Raw genomic sequence first — 20,729 nt, 5'->3', positions numbered from 1 at the left:
AAAATATAATAAATTAATAAACTAAAAACTAAAAAAAAACTTTAACGGATATGCTATTAAAATAATTATATAAAAAATATTAAATTAATAAACTTAAAATTAAAAAAAAAAATTGAATGGATGTAATCTGTTGAAGTATTTTTTCTTTAACGAATGTGCACATAAAGCCCATAACCGAAGAACGAAGCCCATCATAGAATTTGGGCCGCATTTAATAGAAAACACAAGATCTTCACTATTTATAAACAAACAGGCGCGTTTGGTGTTCCCGCCAACTGTGTTGTATCTTCGGGCGCAATGGAACCAGAGAATCACAAAACGAAGGCAGTGAACGTGCTTCGAAGCAGAATCTGCGACCCCAAATTCATATTCAACAACGATTATCCAGACAGCAACTACAGGTCTGAAATTATCCTGCAGTTAACTTTTCTCCTTGTTATTCAATCAAATCCGAATCGGTGGTTGCCTCACTTTACCGATTTATCATACCAGCAAACTGAAATTCATGATATCGAGTTCGGTGACGGAAGCGTGCAACAATTCTATTCTGCTACTCGGTCCGCGCGGCTCCGGAAAGAACGCGGTGTGTTCATCACTCTCCTCAACCTCAACATCGGTTTAAGGGTTTCTTCCATTTTCTTTTCAACATGTTTTCTCTTGTTAGGTTTTGGAAGTTGTCATTCAAGATTTGCTGCAAGAGTATCCAGACTCGATTTCAGTGGTAATTAATCATTGTCTCCAAATAATGATATGGTTTAATTAGTCTTGTCTGCACGATCATTACTGCTTCATTCCTACATTTAGAAATTACTTCCTTCAGGCTTACGCATTAGCTTTTAAATCCGTTTTTGCCTCTAAAATACATTTTTAATCCATTTTAGTCCATGGCAGAGTGATTAAAACGTGTATGTGGACAGACTAAAATTCAAAAAGAAATGTTCAAATATTACTGAATGAGCGATTAAACATAATGTTATTAATAATTTATGGGAATGGAAGTATGTCTGTCATCTTAGTATAAATTTTTCGTTGCAGATACGGCTGAATGGCCTTTTACATAGCGACGACATCTCTGCATTCAAGGTTAGCATTCATAAGACCCGCGTATAATGTTACTAATTTAAATGGCTATGACGTTGTTTCTGCCCTTTGTTTTTCTGTTTGTGTTAATATTTTCTTGAATTGTTTTTCCTGATTGTTTATGTTGACTTACTACTGACAACAACTTTGGTGACGTTTGTTAGTTGTGATTTGTTTATATAATCAATGGCTTCTTACATGGCTAGTTTGCCGCCCCAGTCAGCTTCTTACACTTAATAATATAGGCGCATAGGTTGGTATGAAGTCTATTTGGGTGATTGACTGGTTAGTCTTACTGCAGAAGGGGACAACTAATTGGAAGATAATCTTCCACTTTGATTTAGCTAGGAAGCTTGTAGATTTTAATTCTGGAACTGTAGGCATGTCATAGAATTTTCAATTCTTGTCATACGGTCAGTTCGATTGCACAGAGGTAAATGAGAAAATAGTGGAATAGCGAGGGAGAGAGTTGATTATTGGATTTGTGCATCATTTGGCTGTGAAAACCTGCGGAGAAATGGAGCAAAATTCAATCACTTTTCATTTCATCTTAGGTGTAGGATAGTACAGAAATGGGTGGAAGGACGACCAGATGGAAGGATGTCTCTTAAGTTTTGCTTCTTTTTGTTAATCCCAATATTTTATTATAATTACTAGCAGAAACACAAGAGTTGTTGTGCCTATGTCTGTAATTTCTATTACACTATTATTTAATGAGTTAAATTTAACATTTATATTAATTTTAATTTTATATATTTTATATATATTTTAAATTAATTGATTTGCCTATCAAATTTAAAAAATCAAAAGAACACACTACATGTTAATATGGCATTGGGTCTCATCCGCCAGTTGCACTCCCACTTTGTCAAACCTAATTTTTTTACATCACTACATGCACCAAATAGAGTAATCTCTATTTTATATTCTTATAGATAAGGGTAAAATAAGAATATAATGTGTACATAAAATAGGATAATCCCCATTTATGTTTTCATAGATTATAGCAAAAATAGTAATAATAATAATAATAAAATAATGTTTTTATTTCCTTTTTAAATTTAATAATCTCAAAAAATTAATTTCATTCTATTTTTTCAGTGAGACTACCTCTATTTCTATTTTATTTCTCATAAGTTTCTCTTCTTTCCTTTTCCACTTCATATTCCTTTAATTTCTTTCTTCTCTATCAAAAATATCAATACAAGTAAAGATTGTTTGAACAGGTAGATTTAGGTTGCACTGTATCTGTTCTTGTTTGGTGTCTTATTTCTTGTTGCAAACCACGATGAAACAGGAAATAGCTAGGCAGTTGTGCATGGAGCATCAATTGCTATTCTCAAAAGCGGTAACATAACCTACCTATACAAAATCCCCACTATTCATTTACAATTACCGTACTTTGATATTTTTTTTTATCTTGATATGAACATTCTGCAGGCATCATTTGATGACAACTCCCAGTTTATGGTTGCCATTCTAAAGTGAGTGAAAGTTTCATTTGTTGAAAAAGTAAAATAATTTAAAGTTCTGGAGCTTTTACTATCTTTGTTTTCTAGGGAATGTGGATTAGCACATAAAACAGTGATATTTGTTCTGGAAGAGTTTGACTTGTTTGCTCAGGTAAGGCTTCTCTTGCTTTTTGCGCTTTGAACATTTCTCGAAAGTTTGTAGTTTAAATTATTGGGTATAAGTGTAGTTATTTTCGACCTCTTACTCTCAATTAAGTAATCCTATTTGTGGTCATTGAAATATTTTGGTGTGACTTTTTAAACATATATTTGCTATGTTTGCATCCTGATTATTTGCAGGGTAAACAGCGGTTACTTTATAGTTTGTTAGATGCAATGCAATCAATTACATCACAGGCTGTTGTACTTGGCATTAGTTGCCGTTTGGTATGTGCTTTGCAGTTATTCCGTTTTTCTTTTATAAACATTTTACTTGTGAATAGTAATATTTTAATTTCTTATTGTGATTGGTGAGAAAAATTAAATTGATGTTATTTCTGTAACTTATAAATTATTGTCATTGGATTAAGTATTTTCCACTTTGTTTTTGCTTTTATATGTATTTTTTAGAAAACAATTTATCATAGCATGTGTTTGTTGTAGAACATAAGATAACTTTTACAAATCAAGATAGTTCACCTTGCAGGATGCAGATCAACTATTGGAGAAAAGAGTACGATCTCGGTTTTCCCATAGAAAGCTGTTGTTCTTACCACCTTCAATGGAAGATTCACAGAAGTAGGTGGATTGTAATTTCCTTAGACTGAGATATGCTAAAGACGATGTTAAATGCAATGATTGACTTGCCATGTAGGTTACTAATGCACATGCTGACATTACCAATCGATTCAAGCTTTCCGCATGATTATGCTACTGAGTTTAACACGAAGGTCAAAGTATCCTTTTTTTATTGCGAATGCTTTCCTAAGTTGCTTCTAGTTGATTAGTTCATAATCCACACATGTTGACATGTTTGTCCATATGTTACTATTCTCATACTTAAGTTAATGAGCTTTGCAGAACAAAATATTGTTGCTAACCCTGCAAGTAAACTTATTTCATTGAAAACAGCTAGTTCGCATCTAAAGAAACTGTTTATGTGTGGAAAATTTATTTATGTATTTTCTTGATCAATGAAAATTCACACTTGTCTACCTCATTAAGAAATCCTTGACAGATTACAGAATATTATAGAAGATAGAAAGTTCAAAGAAACCCTACAAAAGTATTTAAATGTTGATTCCTCTGTCAAACATTTGCTGAGGTTCCTGTAAGTCTTTTTTTAGCACTTCTGTTAGCTGTTGAATATCATATAGATATTCTCCACACTTTTGTGAATTTAATTATCTTCCAGATTCTGTGCAGTCTCTCATATAGATTTGCAGACTGGGTTCTTGTCTCAGGAGGGCTTTGAAATTGCATTTTCAAGCATCCAAAGACAACCGAAACTAGAGTGTTTAAGAAGTATGTTAATTTTAGATAATTTATAAATTATGATGGATGCTATCCTTTCTGTATAGAGATGCCATCGCATTGATGTTATATTCATCTATAAACTGTTCCCATTTAATGGGTGTTGAACTAATGGCTTTTTGGTTATTATTTCAACATGCAAGCAGATTGCTCCAATTTAGAACTTCATATTCTGGTTTGCATGAAGAGATTGGAAGTTAAAGAGAAAAGTTTATGCAATTTCAATTCTGTAATGAAAGGTAATATTTGTTGTTTTTCTTTCAATTTTTTGTGTTATTCCTTAACGTGACTGCCATACTTTGCAGAGTATAAAACTATGCATGATTCCTTCCGAACTTCTGAATATTATTCGAGAAGTGTCTGCTTACGGGTGTGTTAATCTGCTTTTATGAATTTTTTAAGCCTGACATGTTATCGTAGCAAATAATGGTTATGGTATGTTTCCTACCATTTGTCCGTAACCCCAAACTTTGGGTATTTTTTTCCTTTTGTACGCAGGCATTTGAACACCTTCTACATCTTGAGATGATATGTTTCACAGACAATAGAGGACAGAATTTGTCTGTTGAATTCCGTCCTGTAAAGCTTTTAATTTCATCTGCTGAACTACATCAGGGACTGAGATCGTATAATTCATGCCCTGTAAGTTAACTGACACAATTAGCTCAGCTGTATATTAATTATGTGCCAGATTGAAAAATAAGAATTGCGAGGATTTCCTTGGAAGTAAAGGGGCTTGCATCTCTCAAAATGTGTATGATGGGCAAAATAACTGTTGGCAGGAGTCTCCACTTTTGGGCTTCATCTATGAGAGAATAGTCTCTTACATACAGGATAAAATAAAATTTTGAGAAACCAAAATACTTATCAAATTGCATATTTTTGGCAGGCTTACCTTATAAAGTTAATGGATCGTGAAGGCTAAAACCCTTGAGGGACATTTCTGTTCGTGCTTCGTGTTACATTGTGCGGTACGATTCCAAATTCTGTGTAATTCAGCCTGTCTACTAAATCGTCTCTCTTGTTTAGACACTTTGTTGTGATCATATAGTTCATGTACACAGAAATGAATCTTTTTTTTTTTTGGTTCATCTCTTCTGATCAAACAGATCTCAATTTGCTATAGGTTAAAATCCGGACTTGCGTCATTACATAAAACAATAAATTAAAAATCATGAAAACACCCCCGTAAACCGTCTTGTGCTTGTCACAATACACTGGCTTCTACATGCATTCATAATGATGTATTGTAAAGTTGTTGCATATCATCATCTATTCTTGTATTGACACCTCATTATTTTAGGATTGCATTAACAGCTCTTTAAATGAGTGTGTCAATTTTGTAAATAGCAAATACTTTAAACAATATCTTTAAAGTATATTAAGGTTTTTTTTTAATTATTACTTTAATTTGTAAACAAGTTTTACACTATTATTTAATAATGTCTCAATTATTAAATTTAAAATCATTATTTTATTGCTTGAATAACGCATACAAGTTTGGCTTGATACAGACAACCCCAAGTTGAGGTTTATTTTCTCGACTGTTTATGAATAATTATGGAGAGGGAAATAAGACATCAATACAACTTTTTATTCTAAGTCTCTGTACAAGTTCGGCTTTAGATTCTGGGCAATTACTTTCTACAATTCTATAGTTTTATCGTTCTCAATTTCTTTTAAAATAATAATTTTGTTTTTTATAATTAACAAATACAAGAAAAACGAGCAAATATCAAAATGATATTTTATTGCACTTAAAAAATTCTTATAGCCCAGAAGTTTGTTGAAAAAGAATGGAGTTGTGCTGGAATAAGCCTAATAGTGTTAAGAGGGTAATTTATTTATTTTTAGAGAATTTAAAATGCTTTATGATAAAATATGCTGTTTGGATAAAGAATTTTGAAAAAGTTAAAATTCTATAATTTTATTAGAGTAATTGAATTATTTAAAATTAAATAACTTTAAATTTTATCAATAAAGTAAGAATTTGAAATTATTCATATTCTTGAATTCATACTATTGTCTTTAAGATGAATCTAGGTATGAGTTTATCTGAGTTAGTCAAATTTGATTTAACTATGAGATTGATTTAATTTAGTTTGACATAGTTTTAATTTAGTGTTATATCCAAAATAAGTTAACTTAATTTGGTCAAATTTGTTTTGATTTTTCTTGAGTCTAATTTGATTTGATTAAAACCCACTTAAACTTGACATAAACCTAGTCCAACTAAATGTGATTGCCTCACTTCAACTAAACGATTTGACTTGGACTTAAGTCAAGTTGGCTTGATTAACTCAAATCAATTTAGTTTGATCAAATTAGATAGGCTCATGTCAATTAACTTAGTCTAACTTGACTTGAATTGGGTTGAGACTGATTTTGCTTGACCTAACCTTAGCTTGACATGATCTTAATTGGGTTAGGCTCTACTTAGTTTTGATTGAATTAGGATCTATCGAGGTCTACCTAACTTGGTTAAACATGGGTAGTCCTTAACTCAAATGAATGTGAATCCATCAAATTGGGTTGGCTTGACTTAGGTCCGAAATCCGTTCAAGTAAACATAATTTGTCTTGATTTGACTTGAGCATATTTGACATAGCGCGAGTAGACATGTCTCAACGTAACTTGACTTGGCTCGAGTAGACATGTCTCAACCTAGCTTGACTTGGTTGTAATTGGGCAAAGTTTGACTAGTATTGATCGAACTAGGATTGATTTGGACCTAAGCTAACTTGGTTGAACGTGGGTTGGTCCTAATTTAGATGAACATGAACACATATTGACTTGACTGAATGTGGACTTACCTTGACATGACTCAACGTGGGCTCAAATTAACATGGCTCATTTTGGACTGAATTGACTTGGTTTGGATCAACTTAGATTGATCTATGCTAGTATTAGCATGACTTGATCTTGGTCCGCACTAACTTAGTTTAACTCGAGTCTAGATCGAGTCAACTCAATCTATGTTTGAACCGACTTAATTGATTTGAGCTTAATTAATGTAGCTCGATTAAGGTCAAACTGACTTGATTCAACCTAAGTCCAAACTAAACTGACTTAATTTAGAGTTAAATCAACTTCACTTGACTATAATTTGGACTCAATTTTATTAAATTGAAATATTTTATTTAAACAAGAAAGTTGAAATTCACTAAATATGAATTTCTTTATCTAAATTAAATATTTAAAAAATGGATATCAATTCATAATTAAATGTAATTTTAAATATTTAAAAAATGGATATCAATTCATAATTAAATGTAAGTGAATGGGTTAGAAATTGTGATCTTTTCTATTTAAAGAATTAATGATATACTTGTTAGTATTTTGTCATGAGCCCACAATCATCTTTGACCTCTTTTTTAAACTCTTCAAATTAACCTTATAACTTCCAAAATTATTAGGAGATGAGAGTTAAATCCATAACCTTTCTCACAGTTTCTTTTAACTTTATTACATTACTAAACCATCTTCTATAAATTTTATTGTAGTGACATTAATTTTGGATTAATAAATATAGACAAAAATTAGGAAATATAGAATATATTTTAAGAGTATAATCTAAAAAAAAAAAAATTTGTAACTTAAAATATTTTATTATACAATTCAAAAGTAAACAGAATTGATTTTTTATGTAATTTGAGTATTTTTCGAGAATAGATTCAATAGTGAAAAAGCTAATTTTATTAGGATTTATTTTTTTAATTTTTAAATTATATAATTTGTAATAACAACTCATTTGAAAGAATATTTTTGACATTTATCTCATGATAAATAAACGTATGTGCAAGGAAAAGTATCAGGGTAGTAAGTCTCTGGACTTTTTGATATACATTTTTTAGCACTCATTCCTTGTACAATATCTTTTCTTATACACTTACTCTACAACATTATAAATTGTTTTTTATTATAATAATATTCTATTAGAAAAATTAATGTTTAATAGTTGTTATTTAGGAACAGTGTTAACAAAATACTTTTTTCCTACATTTTTTAAATATTTTATTAAAGATAGTTTGGTAGGATATCTCAACGAAAAATAATAAATTAAGGTTAAATTTTTACATATCAAATCAAGTTATAATTACTCAACAAGTTTACAAATCTAGAATTTTTATTAAAAAAATACTAGAAAATGTAATAAACTAAATTTCTACAACCATCTTAGTTTTCGTGTATCATTTTCTGTTTTCAAATATAGTTATAACAACAAAAAGATGAAGAATTATTTTGAGTCCGTATACAACACAGTATTATTGTATTTGCCATAAAATTAGATAAAATTTATTAGAATTTATTATAATTGGATATAAAATAAATAACAGTCTTTAAAAGTTGCAATTAAAAAATGGTTAATATAATTCAATTCGTGAAGATGTCTTGTTATATTTTTTATTTTTGCTTAAAGGCATATTAAAATACAAATTTTAATATTCAATAATTTAGGAGAAAAGTATTCGTTTTATCTTAATAATTAGTTAAATAAAATTACAATGGCTTCAGAGGTAATTTCGCCGTATAGAGAAGTAGCAGAAACTTGTAACTACATTGAATGCAGAAATTAATTTTAGAGAAATGATCATTAAAAAACTTGATAAAGATATTCTTAGGCAAGTGGCTGGTAAATGACATACATTTACCAACTTGATGAGAAGTGTTCAGATACAAATATTTGATTAGCTAACTTATAATACAAACTATTGTTTAATTTAATCTTAACTTATGAAAATAAAATGCTATGAGAATAAAACTTATATATATATATATATATATATATATATATATATATATATATATATATATATATATATATGAATGAGATTCATAAAACAAATATTTTTCAATTCCTTATTATTCAAATAAACTTTTACAACCACAAAATATCACATATTTAGTTTTGATCTCATTTTCTATATAAATTAACTTTAAATTTTATTTTACTTATCTTTAACAATGAATTCTCTCAACGTTCAAGTTTACGGCTTTATCTGTGCACATATCCTTTCGTTTGTCAAAATTAAAGTCTAATCTAATCTATAGTAAATACACATTATTTAAAAGTTCCATTATTCTTAATGTGTGAAGCACCCTTGCAAACAGTTAAAGTGAAAGAAACATTATTAAAATTCAAACTTGAAGTAGGTTTATAGTTGAGTAGAATAACTTTTTTGGCCTATCTACTGTGCTGCAATAGTATTATTGTTGTCCAATATTTAGCCTCCATTTATGACATATGATATAATGTCATTTTTATTGGTTCATGCCGAAAAAGTTTGAACCATGCAAATTAATTAAACTGAATTGGAATTATTTCCTTGAGCCTCCACCTTATGAAAAGCAATAGTAATGCATCTATTGTAACAGAGCAAACAACAATAAATGACTTGTATACACACACCTACTAACTTGGCATCACTGGAAAGCCTCACCAAATTCTCAGCTGCCTTCATTTTCTCCTAGTTTTTGTCACAATCTTCACTATTCCTAACGAACAACAGAAGACATAGTAATTCCAAAAGAAAGTTCGGTTTCTTCCACGCAACATTATAAGGAATTCACATTTTTCAATTCGAAACTTCCCTTATCTTTTCTCCTCGAAAGTACCATTTATTTCTCTTATGCTCTTTACTAAAACATAATACTACAAACTCTAACGCACATTGAAATATATGCCTATTGAACGGGAGATTATATATATTAATGAATGAGTTATTATATAATAATTTTAAAATAAATAATGTAAGATAAGATTTATATTTATTTATATATTATAAATTTGTTTTATCTCATATTTTATAGAATATTAAAGTGGAAAACCTTGACAACAGTGTGCTTTTTAACAAAGTTCTCGTATTAGCTGATGTAAATTTCTAGAGGTGGCGTTCTTTTTTCCTCTTTTATACTTCTACCTATGTGATACAATAATACTAAGCACTATATCTATAACTCACCAATTCTTTAAGTCCTAGACCCAGTAATAATGAAGAACAGAATGTTTATGAATGATGTCAGGCTAGTAACTCGTAGTTAAATCGTGACACAGATAGAAGTTAAAAACCTCCAATGATACTTTCTGTTAATCTTCTTTTCCTTGTTACCATTCTATTATTCTTCTTACGCACTGACTGGTAAATACTTAAATATTTTCTATGTTCAGTTTTTCATAGTTTTATATTACATGTTCAGATTCACACTATGAAATACTAGCAACGGTATTTTAGTAGAGTATTAACTGCATTGCTTTTTTCATAAACTCACAAAATTGTCTGACACAAACTAAACAAGCTTTTGTCTACTACCTGATCGATCAGAACTAGGGCGTTTCGTTTCTCAGATGGGGACAACTAAAAGTTACTTCTGCAGCAAACACCAAAATCTCTTTGATATGTCAGCTGATTCACAAGGTTCACTTATTTGTCTCTCAGAGTTGCAAGCCCTGCTTTGTTAACCCCGTCTAACGTTAAACTATAAAAAAGTTTTGGTACCCATTTTTCTCTTCCAACCTTTCTCCTTCTAAGGTACTGTTCCACTTTGTTAGGAACAAAATGAGAACAATGGTTGCCACTTTCTCATATCCAGCTTCTACCTACTTTGTTAGGTCTTGTTCCATGAGAGAAAACCATGACCAACTTAAGCAGCCAGTGAACACCGGCATCAGAACTAATGGGAGTTTTAGGTCGCCAATTAAAGTTGAGATACTAGGCCAAATACCTGCAACCACTTCCACCACTCTCGGTCAAGCTGTTACAATTGATGAAAATTGTCTGCGCCAAAACATCCCAACAAAGAAGAAAATGGTTGATCCTCATCGTCAAGGGCTCATCACTGAAGGTGGAGTTGGTTATAGACAGACCATTGTCATTAGGTCCTATGAAGTTGGAGCTGATAAAACCGCCACGCTTGAGAGCATCCTCAATCTTCTTCAGGTGATTAATTAAATACACATGTTATTATCATGTAACCAGAGTTTTCACTGCTCCAAAAGCACTAGGGCTTCCTTGTTTTGTTGCTAAGTGCAATTTTACGTGCAGGAAACAGCATTAAACCATGTTTGGATGTCTGGGCTGCTGGGTGATGGGTTTGGGGCGACACACGGAATGGTGAGGAACGATCTCATTTGGGTTGTCTCAAGAATGCAAGTTGTGATTGATTACTATCCCATCTGGTAAAATTCCTTTCCATCATGTTTATTACAAGGACACAAATGAATATGTACACTTGTGCCCTTCAAATAATTTTTCTGTTGTTGGAATATACTAATCAAATTTGAGAACTTTCAACTCGTTTGAGACAAGTCTTGTCACAGTCGTTGTACTACTTTGTTGAAGGTTTTCCTTGAAATCTTCTCCGTATTCAAGAACTCTTGTCTTGTCTTCAAGTCACTTACTTAGTGGCTGGCCCTAAGCTCAGCATATTTGCCGAAGAGTTGTACCAATTTTGATGAAATGAAAATTTAGTGTTAGCAGCACATAGTTGATTGACTAAACCATTAACAAGAGATTAATTTGACACGTGTCAGGGGAGAGGTAGTTGAAATTGACACATGGGTTGGAGCATCAGGCAAGAATGGAATGCGGCGGGACTGGCTGATAAGAAGCCAAGCCACAGGCCACATTTTTGCACGTGCGACAAGGTATGCACTCTACACTGTATGCATGTCTTGCACAGTGATTCTAACAATTTCAAATTTTCCACGTTTTATACGTGTGTGCTGATTGAGATAAGCCATAAACAGCACGTGGGTGATGATGAACCGCAAAACAAGACGTCTCTCCAAGATGCCAGAAGAGGTGAGAGCAGAGGTTGCACCTTGGTTTATAGAGAAGCAAGCAATAAAGGAAGATGCTCAAGAAAAAATAGTCAAATTGGATAAAGAGGCAAAATACATGAATTCTGATTTGAAGGTATATATATGCATATGACATTTGAGTTTAGTACTTACTGTCAATTTAAAAATGTCAATCAATCAGAAATCATTAAATAAATTTTAGAGTAGTCATTAAAGAAATCAACAAAATTTTACCACCATAATTAACAATTTGTAATTGGATAATAGCATACAAAATCTTTGCATTGTGAGACATATACTTGTTTGCTATTTACGCTGTGCATTACAGTTAAATTACTGCTGGCTCTGCCAGAGCACAAAGAATGTACACAATTATTGACTTTTGTGCACCTCCCCACTTTTCAGCCCAAGAGAAGTGATTTGGACATGAACCAACATGTTAATAATGTGAAGTATGTAAGATGGATGCTAGAGGTAAATTCCAAAAGTTTATGAGCTCAATGGTCAATACTCATTAGTCCTTATAGAGCATTATGAATCTCATAGTTAAGTCTCAAAATTCTATTGTCGATTGTTTCTACAGACCATCCCAGACCAAATTCTGGAGGGGCACCAATTATCTAGTATCACACTGGAGTACAGAAGGGAGTGTGGAAGCTCAGATATTGTTCAATCATTATGTGAACCAGAAGATGATGAAATACTTCATGGTGTGGTAGAGCCAGATTACTGCACAAATCTTCTCAATGGGTTATCATCAGATATTATAAATGGTAGTGGAGTGCTGACTTACCTTGAGCAGAGGCCATTAAGGTATACACACCTTCTACAAATCAAAGGGGACAAACAAAACGACGAAATTGTCAGAGGAAGGACAACATGGAAGAGGAAGATTGTTACAATGCCATTTTCCACTTAGACTTAGTAAGATATGTGGACTAGTAAGGGACAAATGTTGGCATATACTCTTGTGTACTCACCAAGAAATTCTAATTAAGTGTTAGTTGTGATCTAATTTGATTTATGAAATCAATATAAAATGTGATTAGTTAGTTGTAAATTATAGCTTTATGTGATAGGAGTTCATAAGCCATAAATTATGATTTTGAACTAAAATAAATAAAAAAAATGGTTTCAAACAAATGGAAGTAAAAGTGGATCTTCTAAAATAACGAAAGGCATCTCCATATTGAAAAGGCAACATTAGGAGCGACTTCATCAGTAAATATGAAACAATGGAGGATAACCCCACATAAACATGTCAAAAGCACCCTTACAACATTTTTTTCCTCTTATTTTTTAATAACCTCCTCCAATGAAATTCTTAACCATTACGCATTATTACTTGAACACCAACATGCTTCGGTGCATGCAATATTACGTAACCATTCAAGCAATTCTTTATACCCGTGATTCATTTTAATCTCTGCACGATTAAAGTAAGACGATTTTATCGTGTCTATTTTCTGAGAAAATAGTTTTAAGTTACATACATGCATACAAAAAAGAATAAGGATTAAGTGAAATATTAGTAAGCAAATGTTCAGTTTTGTAGTGTAGTCATTTTTATATCATACAATAAAATATTAAATCTGAAAATATTACAGATGCTGCAGATGTTAGCATAATAACATTCCTAAACATAATGGTGTTGTAAATCTCCAACATTATGCTAACATTCAAACACAATTGGTGAAGCAAAAACATTCTTCACTCAAAATTTCATTAAAATGACTGGATACACACGCTTCAGCATGACTAATTCCGATGGAAGGGAAGAAATTGGCCAATTTACCAATGGTGGAAACCTATTCAAAAAGCAAGCCTCATAAATAACAAGTACACCTCTCTACCAGCTGCTGGAACTAATATTTGCCGCCCAAAGAAACTGTGATCCACTACACTAAGCTAGGAGAATTAATATTCATTTACAATTTAATTATGAGGTTGATGATAGTATTTACACCATGTGTGTATGGCTATGGATTGGTATCCATAAAAATGAGGAAGGAATCAATCAAAGAATAATGCATTGCGACTGCTGCAACTGCAGTAGTTGTAAAATTATCGCCTCTTCTTGTTCCCTAGACTGCGATGGATTTGCCAAGACCACAAAAGCAAAAATGTAACAATGGCCACTCCAACACTCGACCAGAATATTACCAGCCATATGGGCATTGGTTTAGGATACAAGCCTGTCGAAAAACAACCACCATGAAGGTAATCAGTGAATTAAATAATAATCGATACTAACCTCTAAATATGACGCACAGCCCAAGGATTTATATATAAGAGACCAGCGTACCGTGTCCAAACTTAATGCAAATCAGAAGTTCTACAATGCAAATGGCAAGAGAGAGCCAACAATATGCTCCAACCTTCTTCACTGGCTTTCTGTAAAAATCACAGTATATGGACATAAAATGTCAAGAGCTTGTTCGGATGTGGCCAATATTGGCATTCATCAACACTCAATAGACAATATGTAAATAAAAAACATGGGAATGCACCTGTCTTGAAGGTATGAATTGTACTCACGAATTGTTGGAATTGCAAGTAACCACCACAAAATCAACCTATATATAACAACTGAATTTCGAGGAGGTATCCAGAGACAAAATTTCAAAAAGAATGTGTTGAGCTCTACTGTCAAAAATACAATGCAAAGACTAAGCACTTGAATGAAACGCCAAGGACCAAGCAGTGGATGCCACTCGTCTTTGTCCCACTGAGCTGGTGTGAATTGACCCAATGTTCGTTTCACCTAATGCCAATATCAAGTAAGATATACCAATCAAGTCTCAGATGGTGAGATGAAGAGACTGTACCGGATTATTATTACAAGATTAAAGAAAGACAATTTTAGTAAAAACATCTGTCAGAGCACAGGCAATTGGCTATTGCTCCAGTAGGCAAAGAAAAAGACATTTCAAGTTTGTAACTTCAATTTCAATAGGAATCAAAGACTCAAGCATAATATGGAATAACTGATGACAGACAAACATACTTTTCCTATTATATTAGGCTGCTGGCTTAGACCGACCCATTTGTAGGTTTTCCCATCAAAGTATCTAACAGTATGCATTCCTGCCCAAATTCCTGCAGATTAATTAATCCGACAGATGTTACAATCGGCCGAAACAATTCGATGCAATAGTTTACTCAACACCACCAGAATCATGAATTATGATACTTAAAGAATCACCAAAATTCAAATGATGTACTGAGTTTTTTTGGGATGAACAAATTGTTTAGAAATAAAACAACTAAACTTGTAGTAAAATTGTAGTGAGTATATAGGCATTGAATAGATTCCAGGACAGACTTAAAAAAATGTCAATACAGTTAATTCCTCGAAGCTTCATTGTAGAATGAAGATCTAAAATATTTATTTTTATTTTGTTGACAAACTATTTCAGATTAAGTGAATGTCTATAGATGCAATCTGTAATTATGGTGGTAGAATAAATAAGCTCATTCTTCGACTAATAAACCACATGTAATCTTTGTAACTTGCCTAAAACAAAACAAAAATGGGTCCAAAACTCTCACCGAACCAATTGCAGATCAAGATGTCAAGAATAATACTGTCCCACCAGCACTCGTTGAAATTTGGTAACATATGACGAAAAGTAAACTGAAAAGGCCAGCATCGAATACTTTGTAAGCAATCCGAAAGTATAGTTATACCAACGCAACAAAAAAGTCAAAGCTTTATGAAGAACTACCTCAAAATATAAAAAAAGAGTGTATTAATCGTGTATAAGTATCTGGGCTTACCTCCACCAACTCAAAACCAATTGATAACACCCAAAGAAGGGGCTGATTACGAATCAATATTGCCTTCCCCCACCACCCAATAACATGAGCTAGAACAAACTCATCAAAAAGTGTCTCCTGGAAAGTGAAACATAATATAAGACCCGTGTTAGGTCCAAATATGATAAAGAAAGGTATAAAGTAACTTTAGAGGATATACAAAATCAAAGGTTGTGAAAGAAATCATACATAAACATTCTTAAACCTGCTTGCAGGGTTTTCAGGCAGATATATACGGCAGTCGGCACCATAAGACCTTTCTGGAAGTTCTGCCAATATCACATATAGTAATTAAAAACTTTTAAACTGAAGCAAACAGGCTGATCCATGACTAACCCAAAAATGTTTTAAAATCCCAAATACAAATAGATATCGAATTAATTTCAACCAGTTCATAGCTAAGAAAAAAAAAAGAATCGGATTGACTTACCAACACCAAGATCAGGATGAAGAAATTTCATAAACTGTCGAGCATCATCACGCTTCTGTAGGGAAAAAAGTTGAGGATACAAGTTAGTCCACTTTCATTCACTTGATGGAAACAGGGCAACAAATGACAAATATTATTATGCCACACAAGGCACAAATGAAATTAGAGGAAGCTAACAGATGCAAATAAATAAAAAGTAAGCCAGAATCTAGAGTAAAGTTTTTTTTTTTTTTTCAAAGCCGTAAATCTAAGCTTGACAAAATTGCTTAAACTTTAAACAAGAATTGTCAAATTGGAGATATGGAAACCAACCTGAAAAAGTAAAAATGTGAGGGCAACAAGATAAACAACGGCCATCCCATGAACCAAGCGCCAAATTGCAGGATGTGGCCGAATAAGAACCCTGAAAGAAAGTGGGGAAATATCTATTAAGGTAATAGTCGCCAGAAAGTTTACAACTTCAGCTGAACAAAACTTCCACCGTCATACAATATCGGTAGGCAGTGACAAGACTCTTGTTTATATTATCGTCCATGTTATATTGATAACATAGCAAAACCATTTTAAGCGGAACTATATTAAAACTTTGTATAGAAAGAACGTCCACCAAACAAAAATAAACACTTTGGATTCCCAGTTATCTTCATACAGTTTCCATATCCCATCCACACACTCTCTAACCCAATTTTGAAAAGAAGCATCTTCCACAAACTTTTCTACCAAGCAAGTAGAGTAGCGGCAACCATCCAATCTTGAATGATATCTTGATTATCTCAAATAACTTAGTCCATTAATAATGTTCTAAAACAGTGATCTGTGAGTATGAAGCTGTTGCCTTATTCTCTTGACTTTAAATGTGAAATAAATTAACCAATGAACCTGGAATTAAATTCTTCAAACACCACCTCCCAAACCTGAGACTAAAAGTTTAGATACTCAGTATCCTTCCAGATACAGGCAAGAAAATAATCCAATCATGTAGGAAGTCACCGAAAATAAGGAATGTCTTCTGACACGTTTGGGATCTAAATCTAAACTCACAATTAAATTTAATATAATAAAAGGAAAAAGGCAAGAAGACTAATATACACGTCCCAAAACAACATGTAAATGGAAAATACCAAACTAAACAAAATAAATTCATTCTTATTACTCACGTAGAAGGAGCTTGCAGCAGGCAATAAGCAAGAAAAACAGCAATCATTGCCCATACACCCCTGCAGAAAAACAGTTGTGCGGGCATTTAGCATATGTTATTCTCAGCAAAAATTATATAAGCACAGTGAAATGAGAAGTAATTAAACTAAAATTACCAAACCTTTTAACAGAAGTGACAAGATCACCAGATGCATCTCTTTCAGGATCAAGTGCTCCACTTGCCCAACTGACATATACAACAGTGATACAAAAAAATAAGTGGGGGGAAGAAATTTGATTTTATTGATGAACAAAATTTCCTAGTAGATAAAAATACACCACTCGTTAACATTAATTCATCCAGCTAGACACTCACATGAGAAAGCAAGCACCAATAAGTAACAATGTGATGGTTCGAGGCTTGTATGCCCATGCTGTCCATGGATCATGTTCATCTACATTTGACAAATGAGAATTACCATTTTCTTTAATAATATCATTTCTCCTTACTCTTGCATGACCATTGGACTCCATATTCAGTGTTCCAAAGAAGCTATACTCTCTACCTACAATCAGAATCAAAGAAATAAGATCATTTACAGATGCCATGACAAATAGCCCCCGTTTTCTATGACATCCGGTAAATTCGTTAAAAATCCAGAAGATGGAAGCAACAAAAGACAGCATCATATATAAAAGCACACCAAATATTTCATTATTCACAACTGAAAAACACACGGAGTATTAACTAGATTAGTGCTAAATATCCGTGAGTAATTGCATTTCAGTGTTATGATACATACATACATATACATATTAAGCAAAATAACAAGAGATAAAAAGAGTCCCCGTATGTCATTGTATCTCAGTAAAAATTGCACACATGCATACGAATCACAAACTGATTGAGGATCAAATAAGACAGTTATATGAAAACATGCAACCTGAAGTCTCTTAAAAAAACTAGAATTTCTGTACTGCAACGAACCGCAGGTTAATATCAGTTATCCTTCGAGTACTAAATACATAACCAACAAGTAAAACAAAAGTAACTTACGTATGACAAAACCATCTTAGGGTTCAAAATTATAGGCTAAACTAAACACACTCACGCAAATCCACTGAATTTACAACAAGCCCCAAATTTGAAACCCAAAGTAGTATCTGGTACAGAATTCAATGTGCTTTTTTTATGTCTGAGAAAAATCATTGATTGACAGCCCAACAGTCCATCACAAATTCTACAGTATATAACAAAACTCGCTAATATCTTGACCACAGTACTGCCCATCAGCATCTTAACACATATATGACACCACATGCACACGCATCGCAAAGAATCAAACTGAGTAATTAACGGATCCCCATCAATAGCGAACTACACAAACCGTTGCAGCCCAAAGCATATTATTTTTATCATAAAAAATATATAAAACACTCATTAATTTCAAACGCATTGCGTCATAAACCTTAGAAAAACATTCAATTTCTAAATACAGGCAAATTACCAAAGACGGTTACATCACCACGATGGATCTAAATCTGGCAGAAGAAGCAAAACCCATAACGACAACGCGTAATTCAACAAGTATCGATGCATGTAACAGCGAAAGCAATCGAACCCGGAATCCAGTTGAACAAGGGCGAAGTGGGGTGGGCCGAAAAAAAAAACAACTTTTATAAAAAAAATCAAAAAATTGAAGGGAGCGAAAACGGAAAAGGAGGAATAAAAAGAAAAAAAGAAGGAAAAACGGTACAGTGAATGTCAGGAGAGGTAGTAGATTCGAAGCACAATCGAGAAAGAATGCATAGCGGAGTGCGCGTGTGAGTGTGTGCGTGTGTGCGTGCGAGTGATGATAGATATTATGATATGATTCGTAACGAAAAAGAGGTTATGCATACAGAGAGCGAAAAAGCAGGTTATAATAAAGGCTTTATTGTGTTGTTGCATACAGAGAGAGAGAGAGAGAGAGAGAGAGAGACAGAGAGACAGAGAGACAGAGAGAGAGAGAGACAGAGAGAGAGAGAGAGACTTACGTAGAGAGAGAAAGCTGAGAAGGTGAGTTGGGCAGACAAAGGACCCCTGGCCGTACGATTGGAGAAACGAGAAGATCGCAGCCGTGGGATCAGAGTAATGAATGATGAATGGAATGAGAGGAAGAAGAAGATAAGTGTGAGAGTTGTTGTTTCTCTTTCCGCTGCTATGGTAATGAATGGAGAAATTATAATATTTATAGAGATGTGTTTGGGGAAGAGGGGCAAAATGGAGATATCGTATTATTTTCTCTCTTTCGGGTGTGGTGGGTGAAGAAGTGAAAGTGTGTTCGTGTTTCTGTGTGGTGGCTGTGTTGTGTATGCGTTTTGAGCAGAGTCTGCAACAGCGGCGAAAAGGCGAAGGCTGATGATGAGAGAAAATTAGAGAGAGAGAGAGAGAGAGAGAGAGAGAGAGAGAGAGAGAGAGTACGACGGTCAAAGATAGATTTGAAGATGTTTTAGATACGCACGATGACGATGATCATGAATCATGGACCAAAAGTTCTTTTATTTTTTTCTCTCACAACTTTGCCCCTCTCCTTTCTCCTTATTTCCCTTTTCTTATTTTTTGTCCTCTTTTTTTATTTTTTTAATTTAATTTATTCCATGCTTTATAAACACATAATAAAATAAATTCAAGCTTCAGTCATCTCTATAATTAATAACAAACTAACAAATCCTAACATGAAACACCTTTCTGTGAGAAAGTACAAGGACCATTGTATGCGGATTTACTTATTCTATTAAAGAGGCTCTATCTGTCATTAATGAAATTCAAAATAATTACTTATTTTTCTCTAAATTATATAGCAATTAATTTACGTGGTCGATTCGAGGTCATGGATAAGTACATAATTAATAAATAATTGTCAAATGAATAATTTAAAAAAATTGATTGGAGTGATGTGACAATGAATAAGTATTTAAAAAAACATTATAAAGGAGATGTCTCTTAAGGGTGGTGAAATTGGAGTGAGGAGAAATAGTAGTTGGTATTTGTTGTAGTAGAAGAGGCAACGAAGGGGTAAAGAATTTAGAGAGAAATTGTGCATTTATTTTGTTATTTTATTTATGTTGTGGTGACGTTTTGGTGAGCAACATAATTTCATTTTCAAGTGTGTTGTAGAGATTCCCTTCTTAATGTTGATGGGATGAGTGAAGAGTAGCTATAAAACACAAAAATACAAGAAAGAAACATGGTGTTTAATTGTATTGATGTTTTTACGAAAATGTAGGCAGCAAATTATATCTCGAGTGAGGTATAGATTGGAAAAGAAATTGTTTTTTAGTGGAAAAAGCATGCAACAATTTAGTGACTGGACTCGTCTTTAATAAGATACAAAATAATGACATCTATCACAATCTGGCAACTAATCGTACACACCTTAAACACTTTCTGTCATCTTGCGTAAATCTTTCTTCGTTTTACATTTTTCTTTTTCCT

General features: G+C 32.9%; 3 protein-coding genes across 5 annotated transcripts; 2 read left to right on the top strand and 1 right to left on the bottom strand.

Annotated features, from left to right (window-relative positions):
* The first annotated feature begins 261 nt into the window (after positions 1 to 261).
* LOC108322052 (origin of replication complex subunit 4) lies at positions 262 to 5,397 on the top strand. The gene is made up of 16 exons (XM_017554003.2): positions 262 to 401; positions 493 to 583; positions 665 to 721; positions 1,036 to 1,083; positions 2,378 to 2,428; positions 2,521 to 2,564; positions 2,640 to 2,703; positions 2,892 to 2,978; positions 3,238 to 3,329; positions 3,406 to 3,487; positions 3,776 to 3,861; positions 3,946 to 4,055; positions 4,211 to 4,303; positions 4,370 to 4,434; positions 4,563 to 4,706; positions 4,954 to 5,397. Exons 1-16 carry the CDS (start codon positions 298 to 300, stop codon positions 4,987 to 4,989), a joined length of 1,254 nt encoding a protein of 417 aa, XP_017409492.2. The 5' UTR covers positions 262 to 297; the 3' UTR covers positions 4,990 to 5,397.
* A 4,863-nt stretch (positions 5,398 to 10,260) lies between these two features.
* On the top strand, positions 10,261 to 12,850 carry LOC108322054 (palmitoyl-acyl carrier protein thioesterase, chloroplastic). Its single transcript, XM_017554005.2, has 6 exons — positions 10,261 to 11,002; positions 11,108 to 11,241; positions 11,596 to 11,709; positions 11,812 to 11,980; positions 12,271 to 12,339; positions 12,449 to 12,850. The coding sequence occupies exons 1-6, from the start codon at positions 10,622 to 10,624 to the stop codon at positions 12,782 to 12,784; spliced, it is 1,203 nt and encodes a 400-aa protein (XP_017409494.1). The 5' UTR covers positions 10,261 to 10,621; the 3' UTR covers positions 12,785 to 12,850.
* Positions 12,851 to 13,543: 693 nt separating this feature from the next.
* LOC108322074 (CDP-diacylglycerol--serine O-phosphatidyltransferase 1) lies at positions 13,544 to 19,759 on the bottom strand. 3 transcript variants are annotated; one of them, XM_052874832.1, is made up of 14 exons: positions 19,289 to 19,704; positions 18,760 to 18,793; positions 17,628 to 17,817; positions 17,433 to 17,498; positions 17,272 to 17,331; positions 16,427 to 16,517; positions 16,115 to 16,169; positions 15,874 to 15,953; positions 15,646 to 15,762; positions 15,418 to 15,502; positions 14,873 to 14,964; positions 14,376 to 14,629; positions 14,171 to 14,259; positions 13,544 to 14,060 (listed from the first exon to the last, which is right to left on the bottom strand). In XM_052874832.1, exons 3-14 carry the CDS (start codon positions 17,783 to 17,785, stop codon positions 13,930 to 13,932), a joined length of 1,278 nt encoding a protein of 425 aa, XP_052730792.1. In that variant the 5' UTR covers positions 17,786 to 17,817; positions 18,760 to 18,793; positions 19,289 to 19,704; the 3' UTR covers positions 13,544 to 13,929. The 3 variants fall into 3 exon arrangements, with proteins under 3 accessions (XP_052730792.1, XP_017409528.1, XP_017409529.1); XM_017554039.2 differs by lacking the exon at positions 18,760 to 18,793 and having other exon boundaries at positions 19,289 to 19,759; XM_017554040.2 differs by lacking the exon at positions 19,289 to 19,704 and having other exon boundaries at positions 18,760 to 19,211.
* Positions 19,760 to 20,729: the final 970 nt, after the last annotated feature.

The sequence above is a fragment of the Vigna angularis genome, chromosome 3 (assembly GCF_016808095.1).
Source record: "Vigna angularis cultivar LongXiaoDou No.4 chromosome 3, ASM1680809v1, whole genome shotgun sequence".
Lineage (NCBI taxonomy): Eukaryota > Viridiplantae > Streptophyta > Magnoliopsida > Fabales > Fabaceae > Vigna > Vigna angularis.
Note: the sequence above shows the minus strand (reverse complement) of the source record. Positions and strands in the feature narration are given on the sequence as shown.